Genomic DNA, 27,480 nt, shown 5'->3' on the forward strand with positions numbered 1-27,480 from the left:
TATTAATATTCCTATATGTTTAAAGTGGAACTGAACTGATCTAAGAAGTACGGCTCATATAATTATTAAAATAAAATCACAAAACTTTATCTGACAACTAAAAGAGCAAAATGTTCCATTTGTTTATTAAAACGTTTTAAACTTTACTATTTAACAACTGGGCGCGGCCATCTTTGAATTGTACAGAAATGTCAAGCGGAAACTACTACAATACAAAGTTGTGTTTTGAAAACCTGGAAGCCACTCATATTTTGAGGGGGAAAGAAAGTCAGATTCAAATCAGTATAGTTGCTTTAGCTTATTTTTGTATAATGTATAAATATACATTATCTCTTACATACCCAACAGACAGTCATGTCAGGCCTACTAGCCTTACTAGTAGGTAAGCCTACTAAAAGATCCAACGCGTCAAAATTTAATAACCTGAGAATAAGAAACCAACTGCCTTGTGCCAGAGCTCGAGAGCTCAGAATATTAGGTCTGTTCGACTTCATGACAGTCGGCTGCAGCCGGCTGCCTTGAAGCTGAGAATGCCATTGGCTTCTTCAAGTCAGCCGGGCTGCAGGCGCCTGCAGGCGACGCCGGCGCTGCATGAAGTCGAATGCACCTATTAATTCAACCTGGACAGCGTGAACTACAAAATTATGTCAGAGGTCGGACCTCTGGTAATTTGGCAGTACATAGATTTAGACTTAAAAATGTAATTGCAGATTCCATTTGTGTGTGTTTAGTCTATTTTCTTTAAAGTGTTAAATTATAATATGTTACTTAAATTTACTAAAAACAATTATAAAATAATCAAAGTTGTGTAGGCTACGGACGCATTATCATCCCAAATAAGAGAATAACATTTTCTGCTGGAAGCAAACACATACTACGCGGTGCTAGGCATAGCAGAGGTTGCAGTGTAGGCTATTACAAAAAAGTTGAGTCGCGCTGACTAACCTACATCGCACACATAATAATCTAGCTAGAGTTATTGTTTATCAATTTCTTGATAACGAAATGTAATAAATTGCCCAGGTACATCCAACAATTGCAGTGAACAACATGTAGACCTACTCTAGCTACTTTTCACCACAGCCTTTCGCAGTTTACGTAGAACTAAGCAAACTGACTCGGATTCTTGCTATCGTGTTAGGGTCAGCTAACGAACCATCCCGGAAATAACATTTGCTTAAAGTTAGTAGCTTCACTACAGCAGCAGGATTATATCGTGTAGTTAGCTGGCATCTATTAGTAAGGAAAATAACTTGATCTGCTCACTGGATAGATCCAGCTTGCTAAGGAGCACATTTTTTAGCCAACGACCAAACCAACTTGTTGAATTTGCCACTAAGGTCCTCTCATGAACCCCAGTGTAAACTCGATAATCGCCGGACATAAGAATGCTGCGATAAGGATGCCAACACTGGTCAACACAGGCTTCCGATCCTTCAATACTGCTTCGCAATACAACCAGGTAATTTACATTCCGAGCCAGAAACAGTTGTCTACATTACTGGAAATTGGATTACATACTCAATCTACACGCAATACCCTATATTGACATACTAAAACAGAACGTTTTTTTTTGGTCCTCAATAACATAGCCTATTTTTGTACAATTAGGCAATCCAAATCCTTTATGACACTCGAAATTGAGAACTTTTCCTTTTCTAGAACATGATGACTGAGTCTGACTGGCAAAATCAACAGATTTGACATGCTTTGTTATGGCTTATTTAAAATCGAACAGTTTGTCAGTGCATATCAGAACAAAATCCAGACATGGCAGCCTGAAGTCGATTTGGGATTAATCGGAACGCACTCTTTAGCACAGTGTTTATAAAAATAATAACGATAAATAAGGTATTTACTATCAAATAAGTCAATAGTTTAGTTCTCACTATTTAGGTTTCACAGAAAAACGAAATATGCCCATACAATATTTTTCTATTCTGTAGACGGCAGTCTGGCTGTCTAACCATTTTTCAACTGGCCTACATGTGCTCAAACAGCATAATATAATTTCTGAAATTCAGTAGCCTAATGGCTTTTAATTGTGGTGTGCCACCCTATGATTTTCAGTGCCAAATTCAGAGTGCAAAACTCTGAAATGTGCTGTTCCTCAGCCAGCACCCTTCTAAATCTGAAACAATCTGATGAATCCTATCAACCAGGATCCAAAGCACATCCCATTCTGCTCACCATCAGTTTATTACGGTCATCCTTTTAAATCAGCTAACCAGGATCACAGGGATGTCAAGGGAACAATCACATCTCTCATGCTCAGCTTTCTACCTCCAGGGGCCGGGCCAGGCCAGGCCTAGAGTTTTGGCGGCCAGGAGGCCAGTTTTACTGTTAGAGGGGCCAGTTACATTAACCATTATTGTTGTCATATTGTTCTCTTCACAGGCAAGCATTAACATGCAAAATACCATGTTGATAATGTTTCAGACTCAAGATTTAAGGGGTCAAAAGTTGGTGTCACAGGGTACTGCCTCCCCCCACCTACAGAACCCAGGCTAACATATGTAGCTTCATGCATCATAATCTTATCTCCTCTTGCGAACCCTCAAAATAAGTGAGATCCTCTGTACAATATTTACTATTTCTTTGTCGCTTTGGATATGATTTGTTAGCTACCTAGCATTATCCTAGCCTGGCTCTGCCTTCCTACGTACTTCCGCGCAATTTGGATTTTGCTTCTGTACTTGGTCTGGGAGCTCGGTTCTGAAGTCGGTTTCCAGAAACACATTTTTTGTAGGTCCAATCAGCGAACAGAGGGAGTGGCTGAGAACGATGACGTTAATGTTGTGCACTAGTTTGAGTAGTTCAGTAATGGCGGCGGAGAAAGACAACGCTGCCGAATATCCATAGGTTAAAGCCAGAGCAAGAGCATTCCTTGCTGAGTTTTGTTGGTGGCCATGATGTTGTGGCCCTCCTCCCCACGGGGTTTGGGAAAAGTTTGATTTTCAAGCTACGGCAGCTAGCTCCGTTACAGTAGCGGTGAATGAGTTGGCTAAGGCAAACGCTTGCGATTGGTTATGGCAAATTAGAGTGGCTATGGGCGGATCCAATAGTTTTAAACTTCAACAGAGGACCCGTCTTCAAGGAAGTTAACGTTTGTCAATGGAAAGATCCCAGACCCTCTGTGCAAATGAAATGTACGAGGGTCTGGTTAGGACCAGGTAAGCATTCTCCTACCTAGTTTTGGCCATCCTTCAATAATATACTGCGTGTTATAAATTGATTTATCATGTTATGTTAAATGCTTTTAAAGGGCTTGAAATTGTGACCATTTTGGTTGCATATGCTCCAGAAATTGTGTCTGTTTGAACTGATATATTTGTGATAAGCGACCTGTGTTCATTTCTTTACAAAACGCTCGCTACTACAGTAGTGTATACAGTGACCGGTCCAAAGTTACATAAACTATTAAACTTCCTCTTTAAGTTCTCAACTTTAATGCAGATAAGTGTTTCCCATAGAATTTGTTTCAGGGGGGTAGTAGATTGTAAAAATCTAGCAAAATTGTGTGTCCTATTCATTTTCATTTGAAGTCACGTGACAGGTCTCACAAGTCAGTGTGAGAAACCTGGTAGCCTGAACAGGTAGCCTGGCAAGAGAAGCGACCCTATTCTACGCGTTTATTAGGGCATTTGTGGACAAGCAACGTCAGTACACTGCCAGTCAAAATGAAAATAGCTATCATAACACAGCTAGCACAATATATGCCAGGATGTAAATAATATTCCCAGCACCATACGGAACCGCTGTACAACATACATTTTTTGTTGTGGTCCTTAATAGTCAGTGGGTTCTCCTAAATATTTGCTGGTGCTCCCCTCTTTTTAAAGTTGGGAGCATCTGTGCCGCCAATTAAAAAAGTACATTTCTAGCCCTTAGGATATTGTTAGGATATTGCTGATTACTAAATTTGTCTGCATATGACATGGGACATACAGTACGTCAATCAAAGTTAATTACTTAACATTCCTTAATATTATTCTCATAGAAAATTAGCACCTCTGAAAATTCCCTTGAGTGTTTCAACATGATTGCACTTCAGTATCTGATGGATGAGATATGTCACTTTTATTAGTTTTCGTTGCAATGCTAATGGAAGGCAATAGGGACACCATTATCCTTTCTTTAAAATAAAAATTAATACACTTCTCCTCAGCGCCTTGGACTGATTCCCAGGATAGAAATGGGGTCCATGGGGGGTCATCATCCTGGACCCTCTTTTGGTGGGAACATGCCCTCACGCACCGGAATGGGGCTCTCACCTGTAGACGCCTCCAGAAAGAGGTTTCTTCACCAGCAGCAACAACTTCACCAGCAAGTGGGACTTGCAGGCCCAAGGCATGGGTGAGTGGTGCACACAGTTTGTCTAATGTGCATGATTTAAGAAGGTCAGTATTACAGCTGTCAAAATTGCTCAGAAAAATGACGTTAGAATATTCCCTTTAAAAAAACACATATTTGAATTTCTGGTTGTGCATTAGGTACGTCAATAACAGTAATAAAAGTTAATATAACAAAACATAACTACTTGTATACAGTAGGCAGGGTTTTTCCTGCATAGAGAAAATTTTGGCGCGCACCGTTTTCCAGAGCGCCAATGACAAATCCCGAGCGCCAAAGGCAAAAAAAAGTCTGCAATGAAAAGAAAAAAAACGCGTGCAATGCATGTCAGCGAATATGTTCTCAACAGCATGTTTCAATCAGGCTATTAGTAAATCATACATTTAAAAAAATTAGTAGATCAATTAGTAATCGAGTTGATAAGCGTGTCTTCTTGTCTGAACAATACGCAACTGTGAGGTGCGCGAATGGACAGAGTGGCCACTGAACTGTCTTTCCGCTGCGAGGGCCAGCCTGACGTGCACAAATACACCTGTACAGTGGCGGTTCTAGCACATTGTGCGCCCAGGGCAAATTTACCCCCCCCCCCCCCCCTCGGGAGGAAGAAATCGTGTGCCGCCCCCTACCCCATCGGCCGCCCTCTGACAGCGCCCTCGGAACGAGCACCGCTACTACCTGGCTGCGACAAACGAAAACGAAACTGCTGCATGGCAAGCAGGGGTGCCTGCAGCTGCCTGAAGGGGGCGCCAATATGCCAATTCCCTACAAACTGAAATGATCGATAAGAGAAAAACGCGCAGAGATTTCTTTTTTTTTCATGCTCGTGCGCCCCCCACGTGACATGAAAAAATGCCACCCCGGGCGGCTGCCCGGTCTGCCCGTGCCTAAAACCGCCCCTGCACCTGTAGAAATGCAAATATAATTTCCACTCAAAATCCTGACAAAAGTTTGATTTATGATTTCAAACGCAGCCTCCATTGGTATTCTTAACCTGGAATGATAATATATAGTGCAGTGTTTCCTCTATGGCAACATTTCTGACGCCACGGTATCAGATATCAGGCTGTACAACATTTTTGGCCGTCGTATCAGCAGTGATTGTTAGACAATTTTTTGTTGTCGGAAAATTGCAAGGACACGCGCTTGAGAACGCAATTGAGATTGCGTGTGTGCGTCTTTGAGAACTGTAAGTCATAGCCTATAACTTATGTTGTCAGTTTATGTGAGCCTGTTATTGTATAAGTCTATAGTCCTTGCATGTTTAAATCAAGTTAACTGGTGATTTTCGTTGTATGTATTCTTCCCCTGCTAGCTAAATTGCACATGTCTGTTGATTCGGTAGCGATTTCTGCCCTTGCTCAGGTTTGTATTTAAGGTGCATTATTATGCTGAAGTAGTTTTAATTAATAAAAAGTGGGTTTATTTTTTTGTTTGCTGCAGAATGCTTAGTCTATCAAGATCAAATGAAGCAGGCAGTGTACATGCTTCAGAGTGGCCAAACTTTATCGATAGGCTAGGCTACTGACTATTTACAATAAGTTGTTACGTCAATTATTAATTGGCAGGATTTATACCATTTAGAACATATTTTGAGTGTAAGGTGTCTTTAAGTAGCCTAACTTTATTGCTTTGCGGAAACAGGACAAAAATATGTTGGGTTGGGGGAGAAAAAAAGGTATATACATAGGGTGATTTCAGGTAATGTGGGACACTTTTTGGTAGAGGCTCCAGTAGACTTACAAAATAACTGTTAACTCGCCCCAGTGGTGTTTTTGTACATTGTTTTAGGGCTTAGGAACATTTTCATGCTGGAATGAAATGGGAAAACACAATATTTTAGAAGCTACACACTTTAAAACATAACATGATCCCCTCTCACTCAGGCAGCATTTTCAGGTAATGTGGGACAGCTTGTCTGGTAAAGTGGGACAGTCATTGTCTGTCGGCCTAGTCTGCTGATATAATAATTATTAGTTTATATACAACAATAATAGGTGCAAGGGTGTGGCAAGATTCATTTAGTTGTGGGGGTTGACTTATACAATAGGCATAAAGTGTAACTGATGTAAACCTTAGTGATCTGCAGTCTATGTGCTAGCTAGCTAGTCCCTCTGCGTTAGCATTTTGTTGGACTACCGTTTGCGGTCACGCTTACAAGTCTGAAAGCGCTGGTTCAATGACAGTGTAAGTTGTTATTTAGTTGGGAACTTAAGTGCAGTATGATGCATTGGTATAAAACATTTCACAACTGTCGAATTAAATTAATTTTATAGCATAAACACAGCATTACTAGATGTCCCACTTTACCTTAAAAATGCTGTCCCACATTAACTGACATGATCAGGTATGTGGGACAGTCACATAAAATGCTTTTTTTCTTCTAATAAAGCATTATTTTACAAATGTGTGTGTTTCAATCAGTGGTTAAACCCCTTCAATATGCTGCAATAGTACTCATTGTAACTTCATTTAAATTCCTTTGCCAGCCTTATCATTGAAAAATATAATGTCATATGCCGCTGAACTTTCGATGCGTTTTTTCTGTATAGACCTCTTGTGAAGCCAGATCACGCCTACTCTGATGATGTCAGACAAATAAAAACCACTGCATAGTGATTAGAAGTGTTGTATTTACGAGTCAAGATCAGCTCTGGTGATTGGATGTCGGTTTTGCACATATTAAATCATCAAAATGCATAACTGTCCCACTTTACCTGATGTCCCACATTATCTGAACTCACCCTATATATATATATATATATATATATATATATATATATATATATATATATATATATATATATATATATATATATATATATATATATATATATATATATATATATATTATTTTTTTTAGCACCGAAGACCCATTTTGACCCAGGAAAACCCCTAAGTAGGTAGGCCTAATTTATTTAAGTCTAAACATTTGTTTAGACAAATTACCTACACAAAAATAAGTAAATGAACTAATGGCCAAGACCGCAGACCTTGACCTCTCGCTCGCACACACGCACTCTTTCTTTCTCTCTCTCTCCCGCACTGTCGCACTCTCTGCACATAGCGGTGTAAAATGAACAACAACAATAAACAAATGCTGAGTTCTGATCAAGAGTTTTGTGTAAGCAATTTAAGGTTGCAATTCTTGTCCCAAATATGGCAGGCTTCATTCAGTGATTGAAACAAGTATTATTAACATTTAAGTTTTACAGTATAGAACCGACATTGAACTAGTCTGGCTCTGCCAACCTACTTACTTCCGCTCAATTTAGATTTTGCTTCTGTTCTCGGTCTGGCCATTCAATACGTAAGTCAGATTTTGCAGGTTTATTTTTAACCGGCCAATCAGTGAACAGAGGGAGTGGCTGAGAACGATGACGTTGATGATGTGCGCTAGTTTGTGTTGTAGTTCCGTAATGGAGGCGGAGAAAGATGCGAACGAAGCCATTCGGTCCATTGTGGCAACGCTGCCGAATATCCAACAGCTAAAGCTGGAGCAAGAACATTCCTTGCTGAGTTTTGTTGGTGGCCATGATGTTGTGGCCCTCCTCCCCACGGGGTTCGGGAAAAGTTTGATTTTCCAGCTACGGCAGCTAGCTCTGTTACAGTAGTGGTGAAGGAATTGGCTAAGGCAAACGCTATAGCGATTGGTCATGGCAGATCAGAGTGGTTCTAGGCAGAGTACCCGCCTACAAAGAAGTGAATGCTTGTCAATGGAGTGAGGCCAGACTCTCTGTACAAATGAAATGTACGAGATTCTGGTTAGGACCATATTTCGGATCAACCTTGTTAAAGCTCGGTCGGTACGTTAAAACCTCAGTTTGATATTTCCCGGCATTACCTCACTCTCAGTTAGTAAGTAGTTAGCCTTCACTCGTCATCCTAGATCAAGAATGCTAGCAACGCCACCAGTGTAATTTTACAACAATAATTTTACAGCACGAGACACAACTTAAACAACAAATCAAATTGGTTACCTGCAGAATGGGTCCTCAAATATATAATTACTTAGCATCGGCATGAATGTGGTCCGCTTAGACAAAATATACTCCACATCGAAAATTCCGTCAGACCAACGCAAATGTGCTTCAAGGTCAAACGAAAATAGCAAATCAAATAAAAGTTAAACTACAATTCTAAATATCGCAAGAATGCGATTTATATGATGGCTTATATACAATACAACAACCAGACATTTAATTGACACGTGTAATACAAAAATATAGTATAAGAGTATACCACGGTTGAAACGGTATAGTCAAATCTCTCCCGGTAGACACATGTCTACCGTCGCAGGGTATATACCGTCATACCGCCCAGCCCTAACTGAACCTGCTGTGGAGTGCCAACAAGAAGGGCTTCGGTTTTGCAACTGTTAAACTGGATAAAAGTTGTTTCTCATCCACGCCTTTATCTCCCCAAGACAGGCAGTGAGACATGACATGGCAGCAAAGGGGCTTGGGGCAGTTTTGATGTTAAGTTGCGTCTCATCGGCATAACAGTGGAAAGACATCCCATGTCTGGTGATGACGCGACCGAGGGGGAGCATGTCAATAATAAAGAGGATAGGGCCGAGGACCGACCCTTGCGGAACACCACAGGAGACAGGGAGCAGTCTGAACCTGCTCCCACTCTACCCTCGGATATCAGTAGGCCTTTTATTTTAAAAGGATTATATTAAGTAATAGTATTATTATGATACCTTATACCTAGTTACACAGAGAAGTGACTTTTTAAAAGCAATGTACCTCATTGGGTGTGCTCACGCCTTTGGCGAGCACAACCATTGTTCTCTCACATATATATCAGGGCTCAACATTAAAAAACATTTTTTTTAACTTACTGGCCCCAAGACCATTTTTACTGGCCCCTCCCTCAAAGTTGTAATTTATCATTGTTACAACAAACCATAAGACTTATAAGTTGTGTTATTCTGTTAACATGTTTAAGCATTTATTAAACACACAACCTGGATATAAAAAGAACAAAAATGAAATCACATTTCTAGTGATAAGTAAGGGATAATGTATAGAACGCTGGTCATTATCGGGAAAATAAGTCCCGACAGGGCGAACAGCACCCCGACGCGAAGCGGAGTTAATTAACATTATCCCGCTTAATACACGGCTACTTGCCAACAAAATGACTTAACACAGTGTCTTTTTACAATTTATTTGTTACCATTCGTAGTGTTGATCAGCAGAGAAATAGTTTGCCAAAGACGTTGAACTTCATAGACGTTGAACATTCTTTAGGCTTCAAATCAGCTAACGTCGCTAAGCAACGGAGTACTCTGGGGTTGAAAAGTTACCGGACTACTTGTGGAGTGCTAGAAAGACAGCAGCAAAAAAGGCCACTTTCATTGACAGCTGTCTGTTATTCATAGCAACTGTCTGTTATCAGAAGATATCAGACCGCAGAACGTTGGGAAGCCTCATTCAAGTGAATGGAGCTTTCTACAGCGTTAAGAACAGCCATGTAATAATAAAAAGGTCAGCAAAACAATTGACTTTTAACCTCAAACGTGACGTTCTCTCTTCCCTGCTGACAGCCATCTCTCTGCACAACTGAAACCTCTGGTCCCTCAATGCTAATATATAAAAGCTTCCATAGCATTTCATCAGTATGATAGGCCTACTAAGTACCCAAGTCGACACCATTCTTCCGCTGCAGTTCAATAGCCTGGAGGAACGAGGCGAACGGCTGGCCCGTCTTAATTACGTGATGTGCCGTTATAAGTCGTGCAATAACACGATGGGCATCTACATTGAAATTCCTGACCAGCATAGTCAACGGCCTGGAAAATGGATTGTCAACCATCCGCTTAGCTGTCACGCAAACCAGGTGCTGTCTGCTACTGCTAGCATGGCTGGCCAGGTATTGTTTTCGAAAATTGTCGGTGCCTCTGTAACATGTAAAAATATCCACTTTTGTCTGCTTTAGACGGGAACATACGACAAAGGACACAGTGCATCTTCGTTCCATAAAAAAAGTTGCTTCCGTTTGAGCTCGTAGCTCTACTTTGCTGCCATCTTGTCTCGCGCCAGTCTTGCGCCAGTTGTTAGAAAATGTATCGAGATTAGAGAATTACAATTTGACAACCTCTCGTAACTGCTCAACTCTTGATTTGCCAACTGTGCGCCCCACGAGCTGCAAAGTTATTTATGCAAAGCAGATAGCAAAACATATGAAGGATGTTAACTTTTACAATGCAAATTTTTTTTTCAATCAATAATTTGCAGTGGCCCGATCGGTGAGTTGCTCGTTTAACAGTCCCGACGTAACCTTTTACTGGCCCCGGGCCATCGGCCCATCGTTATTGTCGAGACCTGTATATTTAGGGGCTCTACATCTATTGTTATTGTTAGTTTTATTATTATTATTGGGTGTTTTGATCACTAAAAATTGCATTGACTTGGCATGCAGTTTGTTAAACTGAAAGTAGCTACTAATGTATCAAACTACTTTTGACAGATTTTTGTAACTTGGCTTGCTACATTTTTATGAGTGGTAGCTTCTGTGTAGTGGAGTCAGGTGGCTGAGTGGTTAGGGAATCGGGCTTGGATCGCGTCGCGTCGCTACCCACAATGCACCACGCAAGTGATTCACCTGGCTCCATTGAAAATGAATGAAGAGCATGTTGTCGCGTCGCTCACGTCGCTGCAGTGTGAGCGCACTGTTACAGTTAGTACAGGGACATTCCCAGAGGGAAGTAGGGTGACGTGCCTTGCCCAAGGTCATTTGACACAGCGCGGAATCGAACATTTTTAGGAGTGGTAGCTTTTGTGTAGTGGAGTCAGGTGGCTGAGTGGTTAGGGAATCGGGCTACAGTGTTTCCCCTATACATTTTTTTTGCAGTATGTTCAATATGTTCTAATGGCATAAATGCTGCCAATTAATAATTGACGTCACAACTTATTATTAATGGTCAGTGGCCTAGCCTATTGATTAAGGTAGGCCACTCAGAAGCATGTACACTGTCACTGCTTCATTTGATCTTGATAGGTTAAGCATTCTGTAGCAAATAATAACAATATAGTATTTATTCATTATTCCCACTATTTATTCATTAAAACTACTTAAGCATAATAATGCACCTAAGATACAAACGTGAGCAAGGGCAGCAATCGCCATCGAATCAACAGACGTGCAATTTCGCTAGCAGGGGAAGAATACAAACAACGAAAATCACCAGTTAACTTCATTTAAATTTGCAAGAACTATAGACTAATACAATAACAGGCTTAAATGAACTGACAACATAAGTTATACGTCTTACAGTTCTCAAGGACCACACGCGCAATCTCAACTGCGCTGTGAAGCGCGTCTGTGCTATTATCCGACATGTGCTCAAACAATCACGGCTAATAAGACGGCCTAAAATTGTGTACAGCCCTATTTCTGATACCGGTGGCGGGCCGCCACGGAAAAATCAACATAGGGGAAACACTGGGCTAGTAATCAAAAGGTTGGATTCAGGTTGGATCAGAAGCCTGATTCCCTAATCACTCAGCCACCTGACTCCACTACACAGAAGCTACCACTCATAAAAATGTATAATCAGAAGGTTGCTAGTTTGATTCCTGGCCGTGTCAAATGACCTTGTGTCCTTGGGCAAGGCACGTCACCCTACTTCCCTTGGGGAATGTCCCTGTACTTACTGTAACAGTGCGTTCACACTGCAGCGACGCAAGCGATGCAACAACATGCTCTTCATTCATTTTCAATGGAGCCAGGCAAATCGCTTGCATGGTGCATTGTGGGTAGCGACGCGACGCAATCCAAGCGATTCAAGTTGAGATTTTCTCAACTTGATGCGAATGAGGAGCGATTTTCGCTAGCGATGACCAATCGGAGTGTTTCCTTGTTTCTCGTAACGTAGCAACCAGGGTAAACATTTCCAGCTGTCAGTTTTTAAGATGGAGGAGAAACTAATTGCCTGTGTGGCTGCATATCCAGTCCTGTACGATACATCTCTGTATTTGTACAAAGACATTAATAAAAAGAATGAGGCCTGGCGCAGGGTTGCCGTCGTTGTCGGTGCTTTGAGTAATATAATAAACTGTTTTTACTAGTGGTGGGCCGTTATCGGCGTTTACGTGCTGCGTACTGAGACTCTTATCGGGCGATAAATTTTTTTTGCCGTTAATCTATTCTCAAAGATGGGTTGGGAGCTGGGTCTATACTACGCAAGCTATGATAACTTCCACCTTGATATTTAAGCGTGGATGTATACCTAGCTGAATTGCACTGTAAGGGGCGAGAACGAGTCTTCAAACCTGTGTGTATGCCTTGTGTATGAAATTATCACATCAAACGTGACGTGCTAACATGGATATAGCTAAGAAGCCGCCTGGTTTGCTTCAGGGAAAATTTATTTTTTAGAAACTTCCCAATGGAAACCTCGACAAGACTAAGGTTGTTTGCACCTTATGCTATGTGCTATGCGGAATTAGTTTACTGTAGTTCTTCCAGTCTCAAATGCCACCTAAACGCAAAGTATACCTTAGCTAATGCAGAAGATGCCGGGCCAAGCACTGATGTAGCGCAGGGGAAGAGTTGTCGTCAAACTACTGTTTGAGTGCAAGCGAGGCTACCCGTCAGCACAGCTCTATCGGCCAAGCTAACTAATCTAATAAACAGTTAATAAACACAAGTACATCTTATTGAACATAATTTATTTTCAACACCAATTATCATAGTAGAACAGCTTTCTAAAGCAGTTTGTGATGCATTTTGGAAACAGGAGATGAGCCCCTGGTCTAATGCGCCACCTAGCTTGAGAAACCCGTTCTCAAAGACTTAGCCTACTCTTAGTCATTATTTGGGTAGCACACATATTCTGAATGCCTTCGGTGGAATTCAAATGAGCCATTTTAATCAAGATTAATGCCAAGATTAGCCGAGATTAATCTAGATTAAAACAATTAATCTATGCCCACCACTAGTTTTTACACGTCAACGTGTATGTCTATTAAACAGTTGTGTATTTTGATTGATGTTGCGAGTACGTAAACCCAAGTCTGCACACTTGGCCATGACGCCGGGTAAGTAGCTAGCTCCTGAGACTTCTCACCAAAAGAACGAAAGAGAACCTTCGATCAAGACATGTCCGTAGGTACCTAGCGAAAAGTAGCCTCAACTTTCCTAGACCTCTAGCTACGGCACTAATGCTGAAGGCTCGCTGATATTGCTGTCGGTCTTACTAGAACGGCGTAGGTATGTATTGTTGCTAACGTGTGCTGACGTTTTGACAGTAGGCCTACGTAAGTGAGAAAACGCGTGAGTGACAGACAGACGGGGTGTCTCTACTTCCGAACACTTTACGAAGAACACTGCGATACAGTGCACTGCAACACAGTGTACCTACATCTATAGTGCACCGTCGCTGAGTAGTGCTGTCTCAAATGGAACACTTACGTTAACCACTTAGCGGGAAGTGACAGACGCAAATCTGCTATCGATAACCGCGAAAACTAAACCTGCCAAAATGAACGCGCTTCTTGCCATCTTCTTGTCCGTCATTTACCCCTTTCTCCACCCCATCTTGAAACTGCGACACTTCTATAATTGCGGCAGGAGCCTCCGCCTTCTGGCTGAACTCTTATTACTCTACTGGCACTTATTTTGGTTGTTCCCAATATATGCTTCATGTTTTGGCTACCCGCAATGTTTTGGGGCTATCTCGTTGTTATGATCAGTGACCTATGCACTTTTGTAAAGCTCTAGCTTGGAAGTCGCTTTGGATAAAAGAGTCTGCTAAATGAAAAAATTTAAACTCTAAACTGAATACATTAAACAGAACTGAGCAATTTTTTTTTTTTCAGAAGATTTGGAACTTACTGGCCCCAAGACCATTTCTACTGGCCCCCCTTCAAAAGTTTAATTTATCATTGTTATCAATTTATCAAACAGGCTCTGTTAACATTGTTTAACCGTCCATTTATTAATCACATTTCTAATGAAAAATAATAATAATAATCAGAAAAACGATTTACTTTTATATCCTCAAACATGACGTGCTCTCTCCCCTGCTGACAGCCATCTCTGCACTACTCTGTCTGGCTGAAACTGTGCAACCTCTGGTCCCTCAATGCTAACATACAGGAGCTTCCACAGCATTTATACTGAAAGGCTGCTTCTCCAATCAGTTTTGATTCTCTTCATCGCGCTGAATCCTCGTTCACGTGCAGCTGTTGACATAGGGAGCACCAGGACGAGTTCAACTACCATCAGTAGATTGGGGAAGGTCTCCAGTCTGTCTGGGTCAGCCATGAAGTTTGTCCAAGCAGTGTTCTGTGGGGCCTGGGGCAGCTGTTTAATTAGAACCTTTGCATTGGGCCACTCCTGGTACCGTGCCTGATGCCTGTCCCAGCCCACAACATCCAAGATACTGGCAAAGTGGTCTGTCAAGACCCGGAGATGTTCTCCACCCTAGCTGGCCAGCTCAGCCTTGTCTCTTGGCCACTCTCTGGGATCCACCAACTTTGTAGCCGCTTGAAGGATCTTGTGTGTCTCTAGGTCCTTGAATCTGGTTGTGAGGCTCTCTATCACGGACTCCCAAGAGTTGACTTTTCACTCTAACAAAATAACACATTATAAAAAATAATCATGCAGGGACAATGGGCAATTGACCTGCATTTAAAGTTTCACGGTGACCAACTGCTTTCGCATGGTGCAGCTCCTCTACAGCCAAGAAAATATTCTTAGACCTCCCTTCCTTTAGCATGCAAACGTAAACCCCTTCCAGGTCACGGACACTTGCATCAGTGGCGGCATCTGCCAGCACACAAATGAATTTTGCCTTCTTCAGGTCCTCCAAAAAGGGTTCCCAGAGGTCTTGGAAGATGACCATAGCAAACCTACAATTGAAAACAAATCATTCTTCCGTCAAAATTCTTTCAGCCTTAATCAGCCACCTCCGTTATTAAATCGTAAAATAAAACATTTCTAGACATGTCGGCTTCTAATTCATTTTCAATAAAATCGAGCGTTGACGCTCGCGTAGGGCATTGTGGGAGCGTCAACGCCTGGTTGCATTAAAAATGAATTAGAAGCCGATGCTCCGCTCGAATAAATCTTGTGCCACCCAACAGAGTGCACGGTACTAGTGGCACGAACACAATCGCAATATATTTTTTGGCCAGCAGAGGCCAAAAATTGCGGAAAGAGCCGCCCCTCTCGGCGGAAACTTTGTGGCGCACCGGGCGGCTGCCCGGTCGGTCTGTGCCTAAAACCGCCCCTGTTTCTGTCTTTCTGGCAGGTATAGTTGACAAGATATTGACGATTAAAAAGCTAACTTCAGCAGAGTTAAGTCATAGGCTACACCTACACGAACACAGAGAACGTTGACTATAATATAACATCAAGCAAATTAGCTAAATGTTTTTAACCATTATCTGCCCATCCTAAAAAATAATTAATAGAAGTAGTTATCTACTTACCTGCGACACGCCACATCAGTATGATACTGAGTCCCAAAGTCCACACGATTTTTTTGCTGAAGTTCAATAACCTGGGGGAACGAGGCGAACGGCTGGTCCGACCAGCATTGTCAGCGGCCCGGAAGATGGGTTGTAAACTAGCCTCATAGCTGACACGCAAACCAGGTGCTGTCTGTTACTAGCATGGCTGGTCAGTGATTGCTTTCTAAAGTTGTCGGTGCCGGTGTAAAATGGACCACTTTTGTCTGCCTGAGACGGGAACATACGACATGTGACACAGTGCATCATAGTTCCATCAAAATCAACCCAGGTCAATTATTTTTTCCACTGGGGTATAAAAAGTTGCTTGCGTTTCAGCTTGTAGGTCTCCTTTGATGCCATCTTCTGATATTCACTTAAGTGTTTTGCGCCAGTTTTGTGCCGGTTGTTGAAACAATGTATAGAGATTAGAATTTGACAACCACTCTTCACTCACTACTGTAGCAACTCTCGATTGACCAACAGTATGCACCACGAGAGTTTCTTATGCATTCAGCAGATAGAAAAACATATGCAGGAAAAACATATGCAGGATGTTAAGTTTTACAATGCAATTTTTTTTTCAACTCACTGGCCCGATCGGGCCGGTGGAGGGGGCTGGGCTGTAGGGCTGTCCCCGACTAAGATTTTCTTTGGTCGACCAAGACTCGACTAAAACGTCTGAAAATCGTTAATCAAACTTTGAAAGAAAAAAAAAGAAAAAACGTATTTTTGCGATCTGACTCAATGGCTGCTGGACATTGCGGATTCAGCATACTTATAATAGCCTACTTATAATAAGACTCGTATCACCAGACCTGTTGTAACCGAATGCCGATGGTATTTAGTATCTCTTACAATGTACTACTACAAAAAAAATGTTTGTTTAACATGCAAATCATCAGAGCGCTCTTATCACTGCCTGAAAACTTGCAGCATGCGAACTTACGTAGAAGCTGAGTGGGGAACGGTGCAACAGAGAAAGATTTTGTTGTCTTGGCCGAAAAGATAATGTTGTTCGATTAAGATGTGATTCTTAGAATAGGCCAATTGATTTTTCAACCCAGCGCGTTAGCTGGGCCCCAAGTAGGGCTTGACCAACTTACGTTTTTCAGGTGGTAGGCTACATCATATTCGACATTGAACTATGGCCTGTCTTCCTGAAGGCTGCCCTTATGTTTTCAGGCTTTGCAGCCTTAGGCCAAGCTTCCTCAAGGTGGGGGGAAACCCCTCACCAGGCCAAGGCGGGCAGCATCCGGTCAAATATCCTCTTTAGATGACTAAACACCCCCACATCCAGTGGCCATATGACATGAGTGGTGTGCGCAGGGAGGCACACAACCACCACCATGTTCTCCCTGCAGTAACGGATGGCTTCCCGGTTCATGTGGGGTTCCGCCTGGTCCACCATAAGTAGCAGAGGCCTCTCTGCGGAGGCATGTTTTATAAAGTGGCGTAACCACTTCAGCCACAGGGCACTGTCCATATACCACTTTTCTGATCTCCCATAGATGGCACCAGGGGGGACTTCCAGGGCATATGGAGCATTCGGGAGGTAGCCAGTGAAAATGATAAAGGGGGGGTATGTAGGCCCCTGCAGCACTTATGCAGCTGTGCACAGTGATGTGCTCCCGTGTGGTCACCTGCTGCCGGTAGATGTGCCTTTTGCCTTTAGGCGCCAGCACCCGCTCCCTGGACTTCGGTTTCTCCCCAAACCCCGTCTCATCGGCATTAAAAAACAAATTAGGTTTTGTGTGGAAGCCGTGCTGGGTGTAGATAGGATCATACATAATCTCCAGTGGCAGGGAATTCCATAGTCTAGGGCCAGCCACAGAAAAGGCATGCAGAAAAGGCACGCTCTCCTCTTGAGCCGTGCACGGGGGATCACTAACATAGTCTGGTCAGATGAGCGAAGACTTCTAATAGGAGAGTAGGGATGAAGAAGTTCAGACAGGTAGAGAAGAGCCATGTTATGGATAGACAAAGAGTAAAATTTTAAAATCTATTCTCTGAAAAAACAGCAGTCAGTGTAGAGACCTGAGAAGAGGGATTTGCTAAGCCGCTGTTGCTGAAAAGAGGTGCTGTTCAGACCGTATGCTCATCACAAACGCAAGCTGCAAGTATGATTTTGTCGCTAAACTTAACCTATTAGCAATGCTAACATCTCCTGTATAGGTAAAATGGTAAATAAGTTTCACAACACATCCACATGGCGTACCTTACTTAGCAAATAACTCTAGCTAGACTAGCTGTAGTCGGCATTAGAAGGGAAGTAAAACAATTAGCCATAAAACAAATAGCAGTCTAGCCTATTGCTAATGCCTGTCTAGATTATCTATTTGAAAGAACTGGAGAAAAGCAGGTGCAAGATACAGGATATGTTAGCATTGTTAATAACTGTTGCGGTGTGATGAACATAAGGTCGGAACGCACCTTTTTTCAGCAACAGCTTCATAGCAAATCCTGCTTTACATTGCTTTTCCTGTTTTCAAAACCGTCCTTGGTGAAATGGTTCGAGCAAATATGTAATTGAGGGTCGAACTGCACAGGGATCTTCTACACTAGAGCTCCAGTATACATCAGCCATGCCTGTCTAGTCAATGTTAGCAAGACTAGCTCATCTGCTTTTTGTCAACGCTGATTTGCAAGGAATGCAAGAACAGCTAGATAGCAAAAACACTTAGACTGTAGGCATGTAAACTAGTTTAGCCTGCCAACGCAAGAGCATAGGTAAAATGTGTGATAATTTAGTTTATTGGCAATGGGGCTAACACGTAATTTCATGTTCCTGTGTTTCATTCGAATAAATAACCTGTGTTACATGTAAATCTACAATTTACAATGCATATTTGTCCAGATCTGTGTCAGGTTATTTTTCAGCAAGATATCTAGCTACAGTAACTGAAGCTGAGTTGAATCATGATATTGTTTGGTTGACGCTAAGCTGTAAAGTTCTACCCACCTAAGTCGATCCAGTTTGCTTTGACAAAAGAAGTGGAAAAAACTAACGTTATCATTTCAGATGATATCTAGTCAATCCGTTGAAAACAGTGTTGTGTAGACACAATAGATTTATTTGCACGTTTTTATTTCAAATCTCCGTCTCCACCTTCGGTGTTTCAGTGAGTGCTGTTGGCCGTGTTGCGTTTTTTTTCCGCAGCTTCACTCGCTGAAAACCAACCAATCAGCGCGTAGCTCATCTAAATATTAATGAGCATACCATAAAAGGAGAAAATCCAGCATTTTTTTCCCGGGAAAATGTTTTAGGATGTATCAGGGGGCATAGAACAGCACCCGGGCAATTTTCCGCCCAAACAATCTTACACACCCTATTCGGAGGCCTTAAGGAAAAGTGTGAAACCCAGTCAACCGTCCCTTTAATGGCCACCCATGGTCTGCCATCCTCATGGCATACCGGATGAGCTCTCCTTCCTCCTCCGGAGTGATGGCCAGGTTGGTGTGAGGCCCATGCCTGTATTTCCCAGTCACCCAATTCTGAAGGGTTGTGGCAGGCATGCCAAATTGCTTGGCCACTTCCCTAACACTCCTCCCCCCACTCACCTCTACCACTCTTTCCTCCATCTCCTGAGGGGTGTAGGCCCTCCTCCTCTTCGATTCTTTAGACAAAAATAGACAAAAATAGACAAAAAAATGACAATCCTTTATTTAGGCCTATCTCACACATAGTGAACACACGTGTGGAGGGTGGTGGGGAACACCAGGGGACCAGAGCTAGTGCTTCACATGTCGTGACAAGGGACACAGGAAGGAGAGCAATCTGAGAATGTGCTTATTTAGTTTAGAACTACAGTACTGTACAATAATTTGTCCAGTGCTTGCGTAACCGACGTGGATTGGTAAATTTAGTCCCCAAGATAAATCCACGCGGGCCAGAGGAGCGCTAGATTTTTGTTGGCGTAGGTGGTACTTTAAGTAGTCGCGCTCGGAGAGATTGAGCGGAGAGATTGAACTGAGACGAACGATTCACAAGCGTGACTTAGCCCTTTCCCCCTAAATAAATGTCAAGCTTATTTACGTTTTTGGGGGCATATTTTCAGTTAGCAGATGGTACTGTTTCAGACATCCCAACTTGCAAAAACTCATTTCAAGTAGGTGGCTTCCCATTCTTCATTCTACACTTCTTTTTTTGTTTAGTTTTTTTTGTAAATGAGCAGCAACAAATGTAGGCTTTTAAATCCATGCAACCTTCATAAACAATAAGTCGGCATTTTTATGTAAAAAATACTGAAATATCAGTAGTAAAAATTACAGTTAATAAACGGATCCATCTGCAACCGACGCAAGGAAGCACACCCTACAATGTCCCAGAAATTTTACCCACTCTAGTTTTTCTTAAAATGTCATGACAATGTAATATGCACCGCATCGGCTACTATTTGGATGGGGTACGGCAGGTGGGTCTAAGTTACATTTTTGCAGTGCTTTTCCATGGAAAAATAGCTAATATGTAGTTTTCAACAGTACGTTTACGGGATCACAAGAACTTAGTTCAATATTTGTATTGAGCTAGATAACAAGTCATTACATGGATGAATATAATTCTGTTGGCCTACAATAAACATTTCATAATTCTATCCAACCTGGCATTTTTTCTTGCATGGCTATACTCTTTCATACCGAATCTTTGACGTTTAAGTTTTTGTAGTCTAAATTTAGAACGTTGTGTCATTATGCTCCACTCAATCTGTGCAATACCGCTTACGAGGATGCATAAGATTGCTTGCGATGTTTGCGTAGATTTATTGCAATTTTTGCAATAAAGTTCTGGGCAGTAATTGTGTGTCGTGCCTGGCGTTAATGGGTCTGTGACACATTTATTTCTAGAAGGCTCTTCCGCGGTTACACAATATAGTCTAAATCCATATCATAGGCTAAATTTAAACTGGTTTCTTTCTATACTGTTCATACCACCCACCTCTAAATAATAATATCTGTAATTGGTGTATTTGTCCTGTAAGTGGAAAAAGGCGCAAGATGGCTGACAAGGTGCTTCCACAAAGGGTGAGTCGAACTTCTTCCCTTCAAAAGAAGATACTGCTAACATGTCTAATTAGACCTACACACTGGAAAAGACAACCGGAGCTCTGTTATTGAAAACAATTGTTTTCATCATAGATCAGAGACCTTGTTCCTGAGTCCCAAGCCTACATGGATCTTCTTGCCTTTGAAAAGAAGCTGGATCAGACCATCGCACGCAAGCGCATAGAAATTCAGGAAGCCATCAAGAAGCCTATCACGGTAACGCTAATATTCTAACTACGTATTATGGGTAGGCAATTCAACCTTTTCCTAACTGTTCCCTGGAACTGTCCAATTCTATAGAAACATACTAACCACACTACTCCAAACAAATTTGATGATTACGTGTATACAAGGGCCATTACAGCTGACATTAGCACCTGCCAATCACCAGCCAACCATGTTAGGTCTTGTTAGTGGTTTAAAAAATAATTCTTATGAAAATTAAAAATGAAAAATTATGGTAGACATAGTATAGGGTAGACCACTAGAATTTGACTGCAGTTCTCGGGCTTCCCAGTGGCTCACCAGTCTAATGCGCGCACCATGTAGGCTGTGCCCTTTCTCTCTCTCCCCACATTTCCTGTCCAAACACACTGGGCCTCATGTACGTACATTTGCAAACGTAGCGTTATTAGCGCCATGGCCAACCCGCAATTTGCGCACGCTGTGATACTTCAGTTTACGTCGTATTTACAAAACCTGCAGGTCATTGGGTAAACAGCGCCTTTCTCCGGCCACTACACCGTACATTGCGAGCATTTAAATGCACAATTGAATGAGCCTCCTTCTCTCTTTCTTTCATGGATCAGCCACGACATAACAGTGAAGACATGATCATGATGCCAATATTTGTAATGTAGCGAGGAGTTTAACAACTGCTGGAATGGAATGTGAACGCTGAGTCGGAGATTCGATGTAATCTTTGATTTCTTCCAGTAACTGTAATATTGCACGGTTGCTTAATCTGTAACGTGTAATGATTTTGTGTAGGGCTGTCCCCACTCAGTCAACTAGTCGATTTCTGGTCGATATGCTCTTGGTCGACTAAGATTTTTTTTGTCGAGCTGCCCAATGGCAGTGTGAGATCTGATTCCCGCTTGTCCCGCATCATTGATGCATTAACAAAATATTCTACAAAAATTGTAGATTATATAATTTAAGACACTAAAAGCAACTCTAAAAATATATAATTTAAAAGAAAAGGTGTGTTCGTTAATCTGCGCTTAGTTTTGGTTTGGTATTTTGCACACGGCACAAGCACAATTGGCTGCAGAACTACAAACTTTGCCGTAGCCTACTTTTTCGGTGTTATTAGTCTAAGGGCAAAGAAATCTGTGGTATGGCAGCATTTCATTAAAGTACATTTACAAAGTACTGGGTGACTCGAAAAACGTTGAACGCTAACTCTGCCAACAACGGTTTATTTTTCATAGTTTGACGTTGAATATGATGTAGCCTACCACCTGAAAAACGTAAGTTGGCCTAGCCCTACTTCGCTCATGCTAACGCGCTGGGTTGAAAAATCAATATGCCTATTATAAGAATCACATCCAAATCGAATGACATTATCTTCTCCGGCCAAGACAACAAAATATTTCTCTGTTGCATCGTTCCCCACTCAGCTTCTACGTAAATTCGCATGCTGCAAGTTTTCAGGCAGTGATAAGCGCGCTCTGATGATTTGCATGTTAAACAAACAATATTTTTTGTTTGTAGTACATTGTAAAAGATACTAAATACCATCGGCATTTGGTTACAACAGGAGTGGTGATACGAATCTTATTATTAGTAGGCTATTAGCGGCTGAATCTGCAATATCCAGCAGCCATTGAGTCAGATCGCGAAAATGTTTGTACGTTTTTGTGTACGATTGTGTGAATAAAAAAAGCGTTTCAATGTTCGATTCGTCGATTTTCAGACGTTTTAGTCGAGTTTTGGTCGACCAAAGAAAGTCTTAGTTGGGGACAGCCCTAATTCTGTGTTCACTCAACTCAAAAATCCTTTGGCCTATGTCTTCGTATTGCTCGGGTTACGGCCGCCATTTCACCAGGAGGCATATGCGCATCCTGGTTCAGGCAGGAGGACTCAGTATAGTATTTACTTGATACTTTATTCACACAGTACAACACATCATTGTAACAATTGATTTGGCATTATGGTTCTGCTTGCATCGGCTTCCTGCCGCACCCAACGGGGACACCGTCTCGACTTCCGAGCAGCGATGCATTCCCCCTACGACAGGAAACACAGAACCAAGGGTGGAGGCAGGGGAGGCGGAGGCAGCAGATTAAACAGAAAGCAACCTGTGTCGCACTAGCAAAGCAGAGTGCAGCGATATCCTGATTAAACAGCCCGCCCTGCTAAGAAGGTGTGCCCCTACTGCGTGATATGACGCGCTGCCAGTGACGCGCTGCTAATGAGGCACTATGTCTCGCGTCCCCTTGCATGAACAAGTTCCGCTTGGTTTACGCCTGCTTTTAAAAGGCGATAACTTTCACCGCAAAATGGAAGCACGCTTTCACGGGCGGTTTCTGTACATACCGCGGAATACATAATTAGGAGTACTTTACGCATCTCCTCCCATCTCTTTATGGGAACTCTCACTGTCACCGTGACCCTCCCGTGAATGCATATGTATGACTCAGAAAAGCGCAATTTGCCATTTTCAGTTCCTGCGACAAGCAGTCTGCACTTTACCCTCAGTGCGGCATGTTTGTACATACCTGTTTGTACATCGCTCTGAATAAGAGCGTCTGCTAAATGACTAAATATAATACCTCGCCATGCTTTTACGTGCAAATTGCGAAACAAATACGCCTGAATTGGGCGCAAGAGCGTTAGTACATGAGGCCCACTGCGTCCATCATAAAATACTAAAGGCAGAAATGCCACAAAAAAAACAGTAAAAAGAATTTGACTGACAACATAGGCGTAATTCTATGGGGGGACATGGGGACATGTCAATATTTCATCCTACTGTATGATTATGCGGGCAGTATAAAAAAGGTTTTGAAATGTCTTTTTAAATTTTTCTATTCTCATCTGAAACTTTGAAAAAGTTTTATAAGATCTACATAAAGTTTAAAAAGTCTGAATGTTTATTTTACAATGTTTTGCTTACACATTTTCAGTTTAAAATTTGTCACCGTTCTCTGTATCCTTTTGTTGTTGCCGGGTTTGAAACTGAGTATAACACACTCACATTTCAAAGACATGCCCAGATGTGCATATTATGTGCTAAACATGCAGATAATCGACAGCCATGCGTTTGTATGCCTTTCTTACCCAAACATTTGTTAGCAATGTTAGTTAGCTAGTGCAGATGTCCATATAGTTCGGGGTAGAGTTAACAAGCTATTGTCCCCACCCATTACTCGCCAAAAGTGTGTAAAAGTTAAAAATCTTTCATGGGGATTTTCTACGCTAGTTGATTTGAGAGGTACCAACATTCAAATGAGCATATCTCATTCAAATATGTTCTGAATTCAATATATAATAGATCATTTGAAAGCTTACATGCTGCACTTTCCTAATGCTGGGGACACACCACAGGATAATCTGGCCAATTTCGCCCCTTCCGACAATCCTAGGTAACGTCTCGATTATCTTGATGGTTCTACTGATTATTTTATCAGATGTTTCCTTGGTGTGAGGTGTGTCAAGAGTGACCGAATCTGCTCTGAAGGACGTCGGTGGCGCTCTGATCGCGAATCCTAAATATTCAACATGCTAAATATTTGCGATCAGAAATCCTGATGTGTGGGGGGAACGCCGAGGACAAACCCTGTTCACGTTTATCACGTAAAACGAAACAATATCCAATCAGAAAGCAAGATGAGAGAAGACAGAAACATAACAAATGGAGTAACGGCGCAACACAAAGTTAAATGGAATTGATTTGTGGCAACAGCAAACCCTTTTCTTTTTTCCGTGAATTTTCTGTGAAAATAATTCCAAACACTATCATCACAATTTCTTCCTGCATATAGTCCGTCATGCTTTTTCTTAAGTCTCAACAGATTTTGCGAAATTTATTGTGTTAACAGTAGGGACACTGGTTGGAAATCTGTTTGTGTGTGGTGTGCTGTCTTTGTCAAATCATGGCACACAACACACTGTAGGAGAAAATGGCTAAATCTAGAATTTTTTGTCCTCATGTTTGTGGTCTCTCACAGTTTGAAAATCTTATAAGGTAAAAAAAAAAAATGTGTGTGTCCCAAGCATTAGGTGAAACAGTATCAAGACCTACAGTACTGTGCAAAAGTACCAAAAATAATTAACTGAAACTAGGGATGCACCAAAACCAGGTTTCGGATTCGGACGAATATTGGGCTTTTTGATAGGGTTTGGTTTGGTTCGGCCGAACCTTAGAATTTTTTTCCACTGAACCGAACCCTATGCTTGAACTACACGCGCTCAGTGATGGGAAAGCTACTTGATATGTGTAGTGAACTAAGCTACCAGCTACTCTACTATAAATTCAGCTTCACTACACAGAACCTACCACTCATAAAAATGAGTATGCGTGTATTTTGCTATAATCTAGTCAGACTGGCGGCGCAGGCGCTGTGTGAGTAGAGATAAGACGACGACAGCCCTCGCAGTACTCAGCTCTCGTGAGATCGCTTGTAACGTGAACTGCAGAACGGAATATGTGAGATGCTTTTTCAGTGCTTTGTCAACACAATAATCCACCAACCTGTATGAACATCAGAAATGTCCAGGAGAAAGTAGCTTCCGAGGACGCTACTGCGCTACTTGATCAATAAAAGAGCTTAGCTACTGAAAAGTTACTTGGTTTCGGAAATAGAGACGTTACCGCCAAGCTACTGACAAACGTAGTTAAGCTGCCCATCACTGCGCGCTACGCTGGTCGACATAATGACGCCGCCATTGATTACGGGAAGATGTTTACGTAGGTGGACCGTTCAATTCAGTATTCTGAGAGAAAGTGAAAATAGAACTTGTGAGCAGAAAAAGTGTTGTTCGGCACTACTTTCAGTCAAAAAAAGGCGATTCAAGTCGAGCTACATGTTCAATATGCAATGCCGCTTTGTCTCGTGGTGGCAAGGACCCTAAACAATACACAACATATCCGCTGTTAAAACATTTGCGTATGAAACATCCAAAAGAAATTCAAGAAATCTAAAATTTTAATATTTTGGATATTGATTGGATCTTAAGATAGGGTAAACATAGGCATATGGTAATTGTCTAAATAGTTTGTCTTCCTGGCATTATGTTGCCAATTCTTTTTTTTGTAGTAAAAAAAAGAAGAAAAATACACTGCTGTGGAAGTTGTTTACTTCATTTATGTGTTTACTGTGTTAATGGACTGAGGATGGGAGTAGGATTCGGTTTCGGGTTTGGCAGAAATCTTAACCAGTGGATTCGGTATTCGGCCAAACCCAAAAAATCTGGATTTGGTGCATCCCTAACTGAAACAGAAACAGCTGTGTAGGAGGAATACAACTGGGTGAGGAACTCACCCAACTCAGCTAACAAGGTGAAGTTGCTGAAGACAGTTTATTTTCAAAGGTCATAAATCATTGCAAGACTGAGCACAGCAACAACACACAAGGTAGTTATATTGCATCAGCAAGGTCTCTCACAGGCAGAAATTTCAAGGCAGACAGGGGTTTCCAGATTTGCTGTCCAAGCTCTTTTGAGGAAGTACAAAGAAACGGGCAACGTCAGGACGTTGCGCAAAAAATTGCAGCTGGTGCTCTGGAGTCACAATGTGAAATATTTGGCTGTAACAGAAGACAGTTTGTCCGCCACTGGGCTGGAGAACGGTACACGAATGAATGCCTGCAGGCAACAGTTAAGCATGGTGGAGGTTCCTTGCAAGCATTGGGCTGAATTTCTGCAAATGGAGTTGGGGATTTGGTCAGCATTAATGGTATCCTCAATGCTGAAAAGTAGGCAGATACTTATCCATCATGCAATACCATCAGGGAGGAATCTGATTGGCCCAAAATGTATTCTGCAGCATGACAACAACCCCAAACGTACAGTGAAAGTCATTAAGAACTATCATCAGCGTAAAGAAGAACAAGGAGTCCTGGAAGTGATTGTATGACCCCCACAGAGCCCTGATCTCAATATCATCAAGTCTGTCTGGGATTACATGAAGAGAGAAAAGCAACTGAAGTTGACTAAAACCACAGAAGAAGTGTGGTTAGTTCTCCAAGATGTTTGGGCCAACCTACCTGCTGAGTTCCTTCAAAGACTGCAAGAGTATCTAGAAGAATTGATGCTGTTTTGAAGGCAAAGGGTGGTTACACCAAATATTGATTTCATGTATTGGATGACCAAGCACCACCTCCAGTTGAACGTCGCCAAAACAGAACTTCTCATCCTCCCGGCCAAACCCTCCATCTCCCACGATCTCTCAATCACACTGGGATCTGCAGTGGTGACCCCTTCATCCTCTGCCAGGAAGCTTGGGGTTACCATGGATGACGAGTTCTCCCTCACAGCTCACATTGCTGCAGTCTCCCGGTCATGTAGATTCACCCTCTACAACATCCTGAAGATCAGGAGATATCTGTCTGAGCACTCCACCCAGCTGTTAGTCCAAGCACTTGTCCTCTCCAAGTTGGACTACTGCAACTTGCTG

The 27,480-nt window shown here is 42.0% G+C and overlaps 1 protein-coding gene across 5 annotated transcripts in view; it reads left to right on the forward strand.

The window, feature by feature from the left end:
• The first annotated feature begins 228 nt into the window (after positions 1-228).
• Positions 229-27,480, forward strand: part of smarcd2 (SWI/SNF related BAF chromatin remodeling complex subunit D2) — an 83,352-nt gene continuing 56,100 nt past the window's right edge. For 2 of the 5 annotated variants that reach the window (XM_084669803.1, XM_084669804.1), the window contains exons 1-4: positions 229-1,462; positions 4,169-4,356; positions 20,795-20,837; positions 20,952-21,074. In XM_084669803.1, the coding sequence (XP_084525929.1) occupies positions 1,349-1,462; positions 4,169-4,356; positions 20,795-20,837; positions 20,952-21,074 (468 nt within the window). In that variant the 5' untranslated portion in view covers positions 229-1,348. Of the gene's footprint in view, positions 1,463-1,954; positions 3,174-4,168; positions 4,357-20,794; positions 20,838-20,951; positions 21,075-27,480 lie in introns of those variants that run through there. The other 3 variants (XM_084669807.1, XM_084669806.1, XM_084669805.1) reach the window with 3 other exon arrangements.

This window comes from Hypomesus nipponensis, chromosome 13, assembly GCF_054491055.1.
Source record: "Hypomesus nipponensis isolate SF chromosome 13, ASM5449105v1, whole genome shotgun sequence".
In the NCBI taxonomy this organism is placed as follows: domain Eukaryota; kingdom Metazoa; phylum Chordata; class Actinopteri; order Osmeriformes; family Osmeridae; genus Hypomesus; species Hypomesus nipponensis.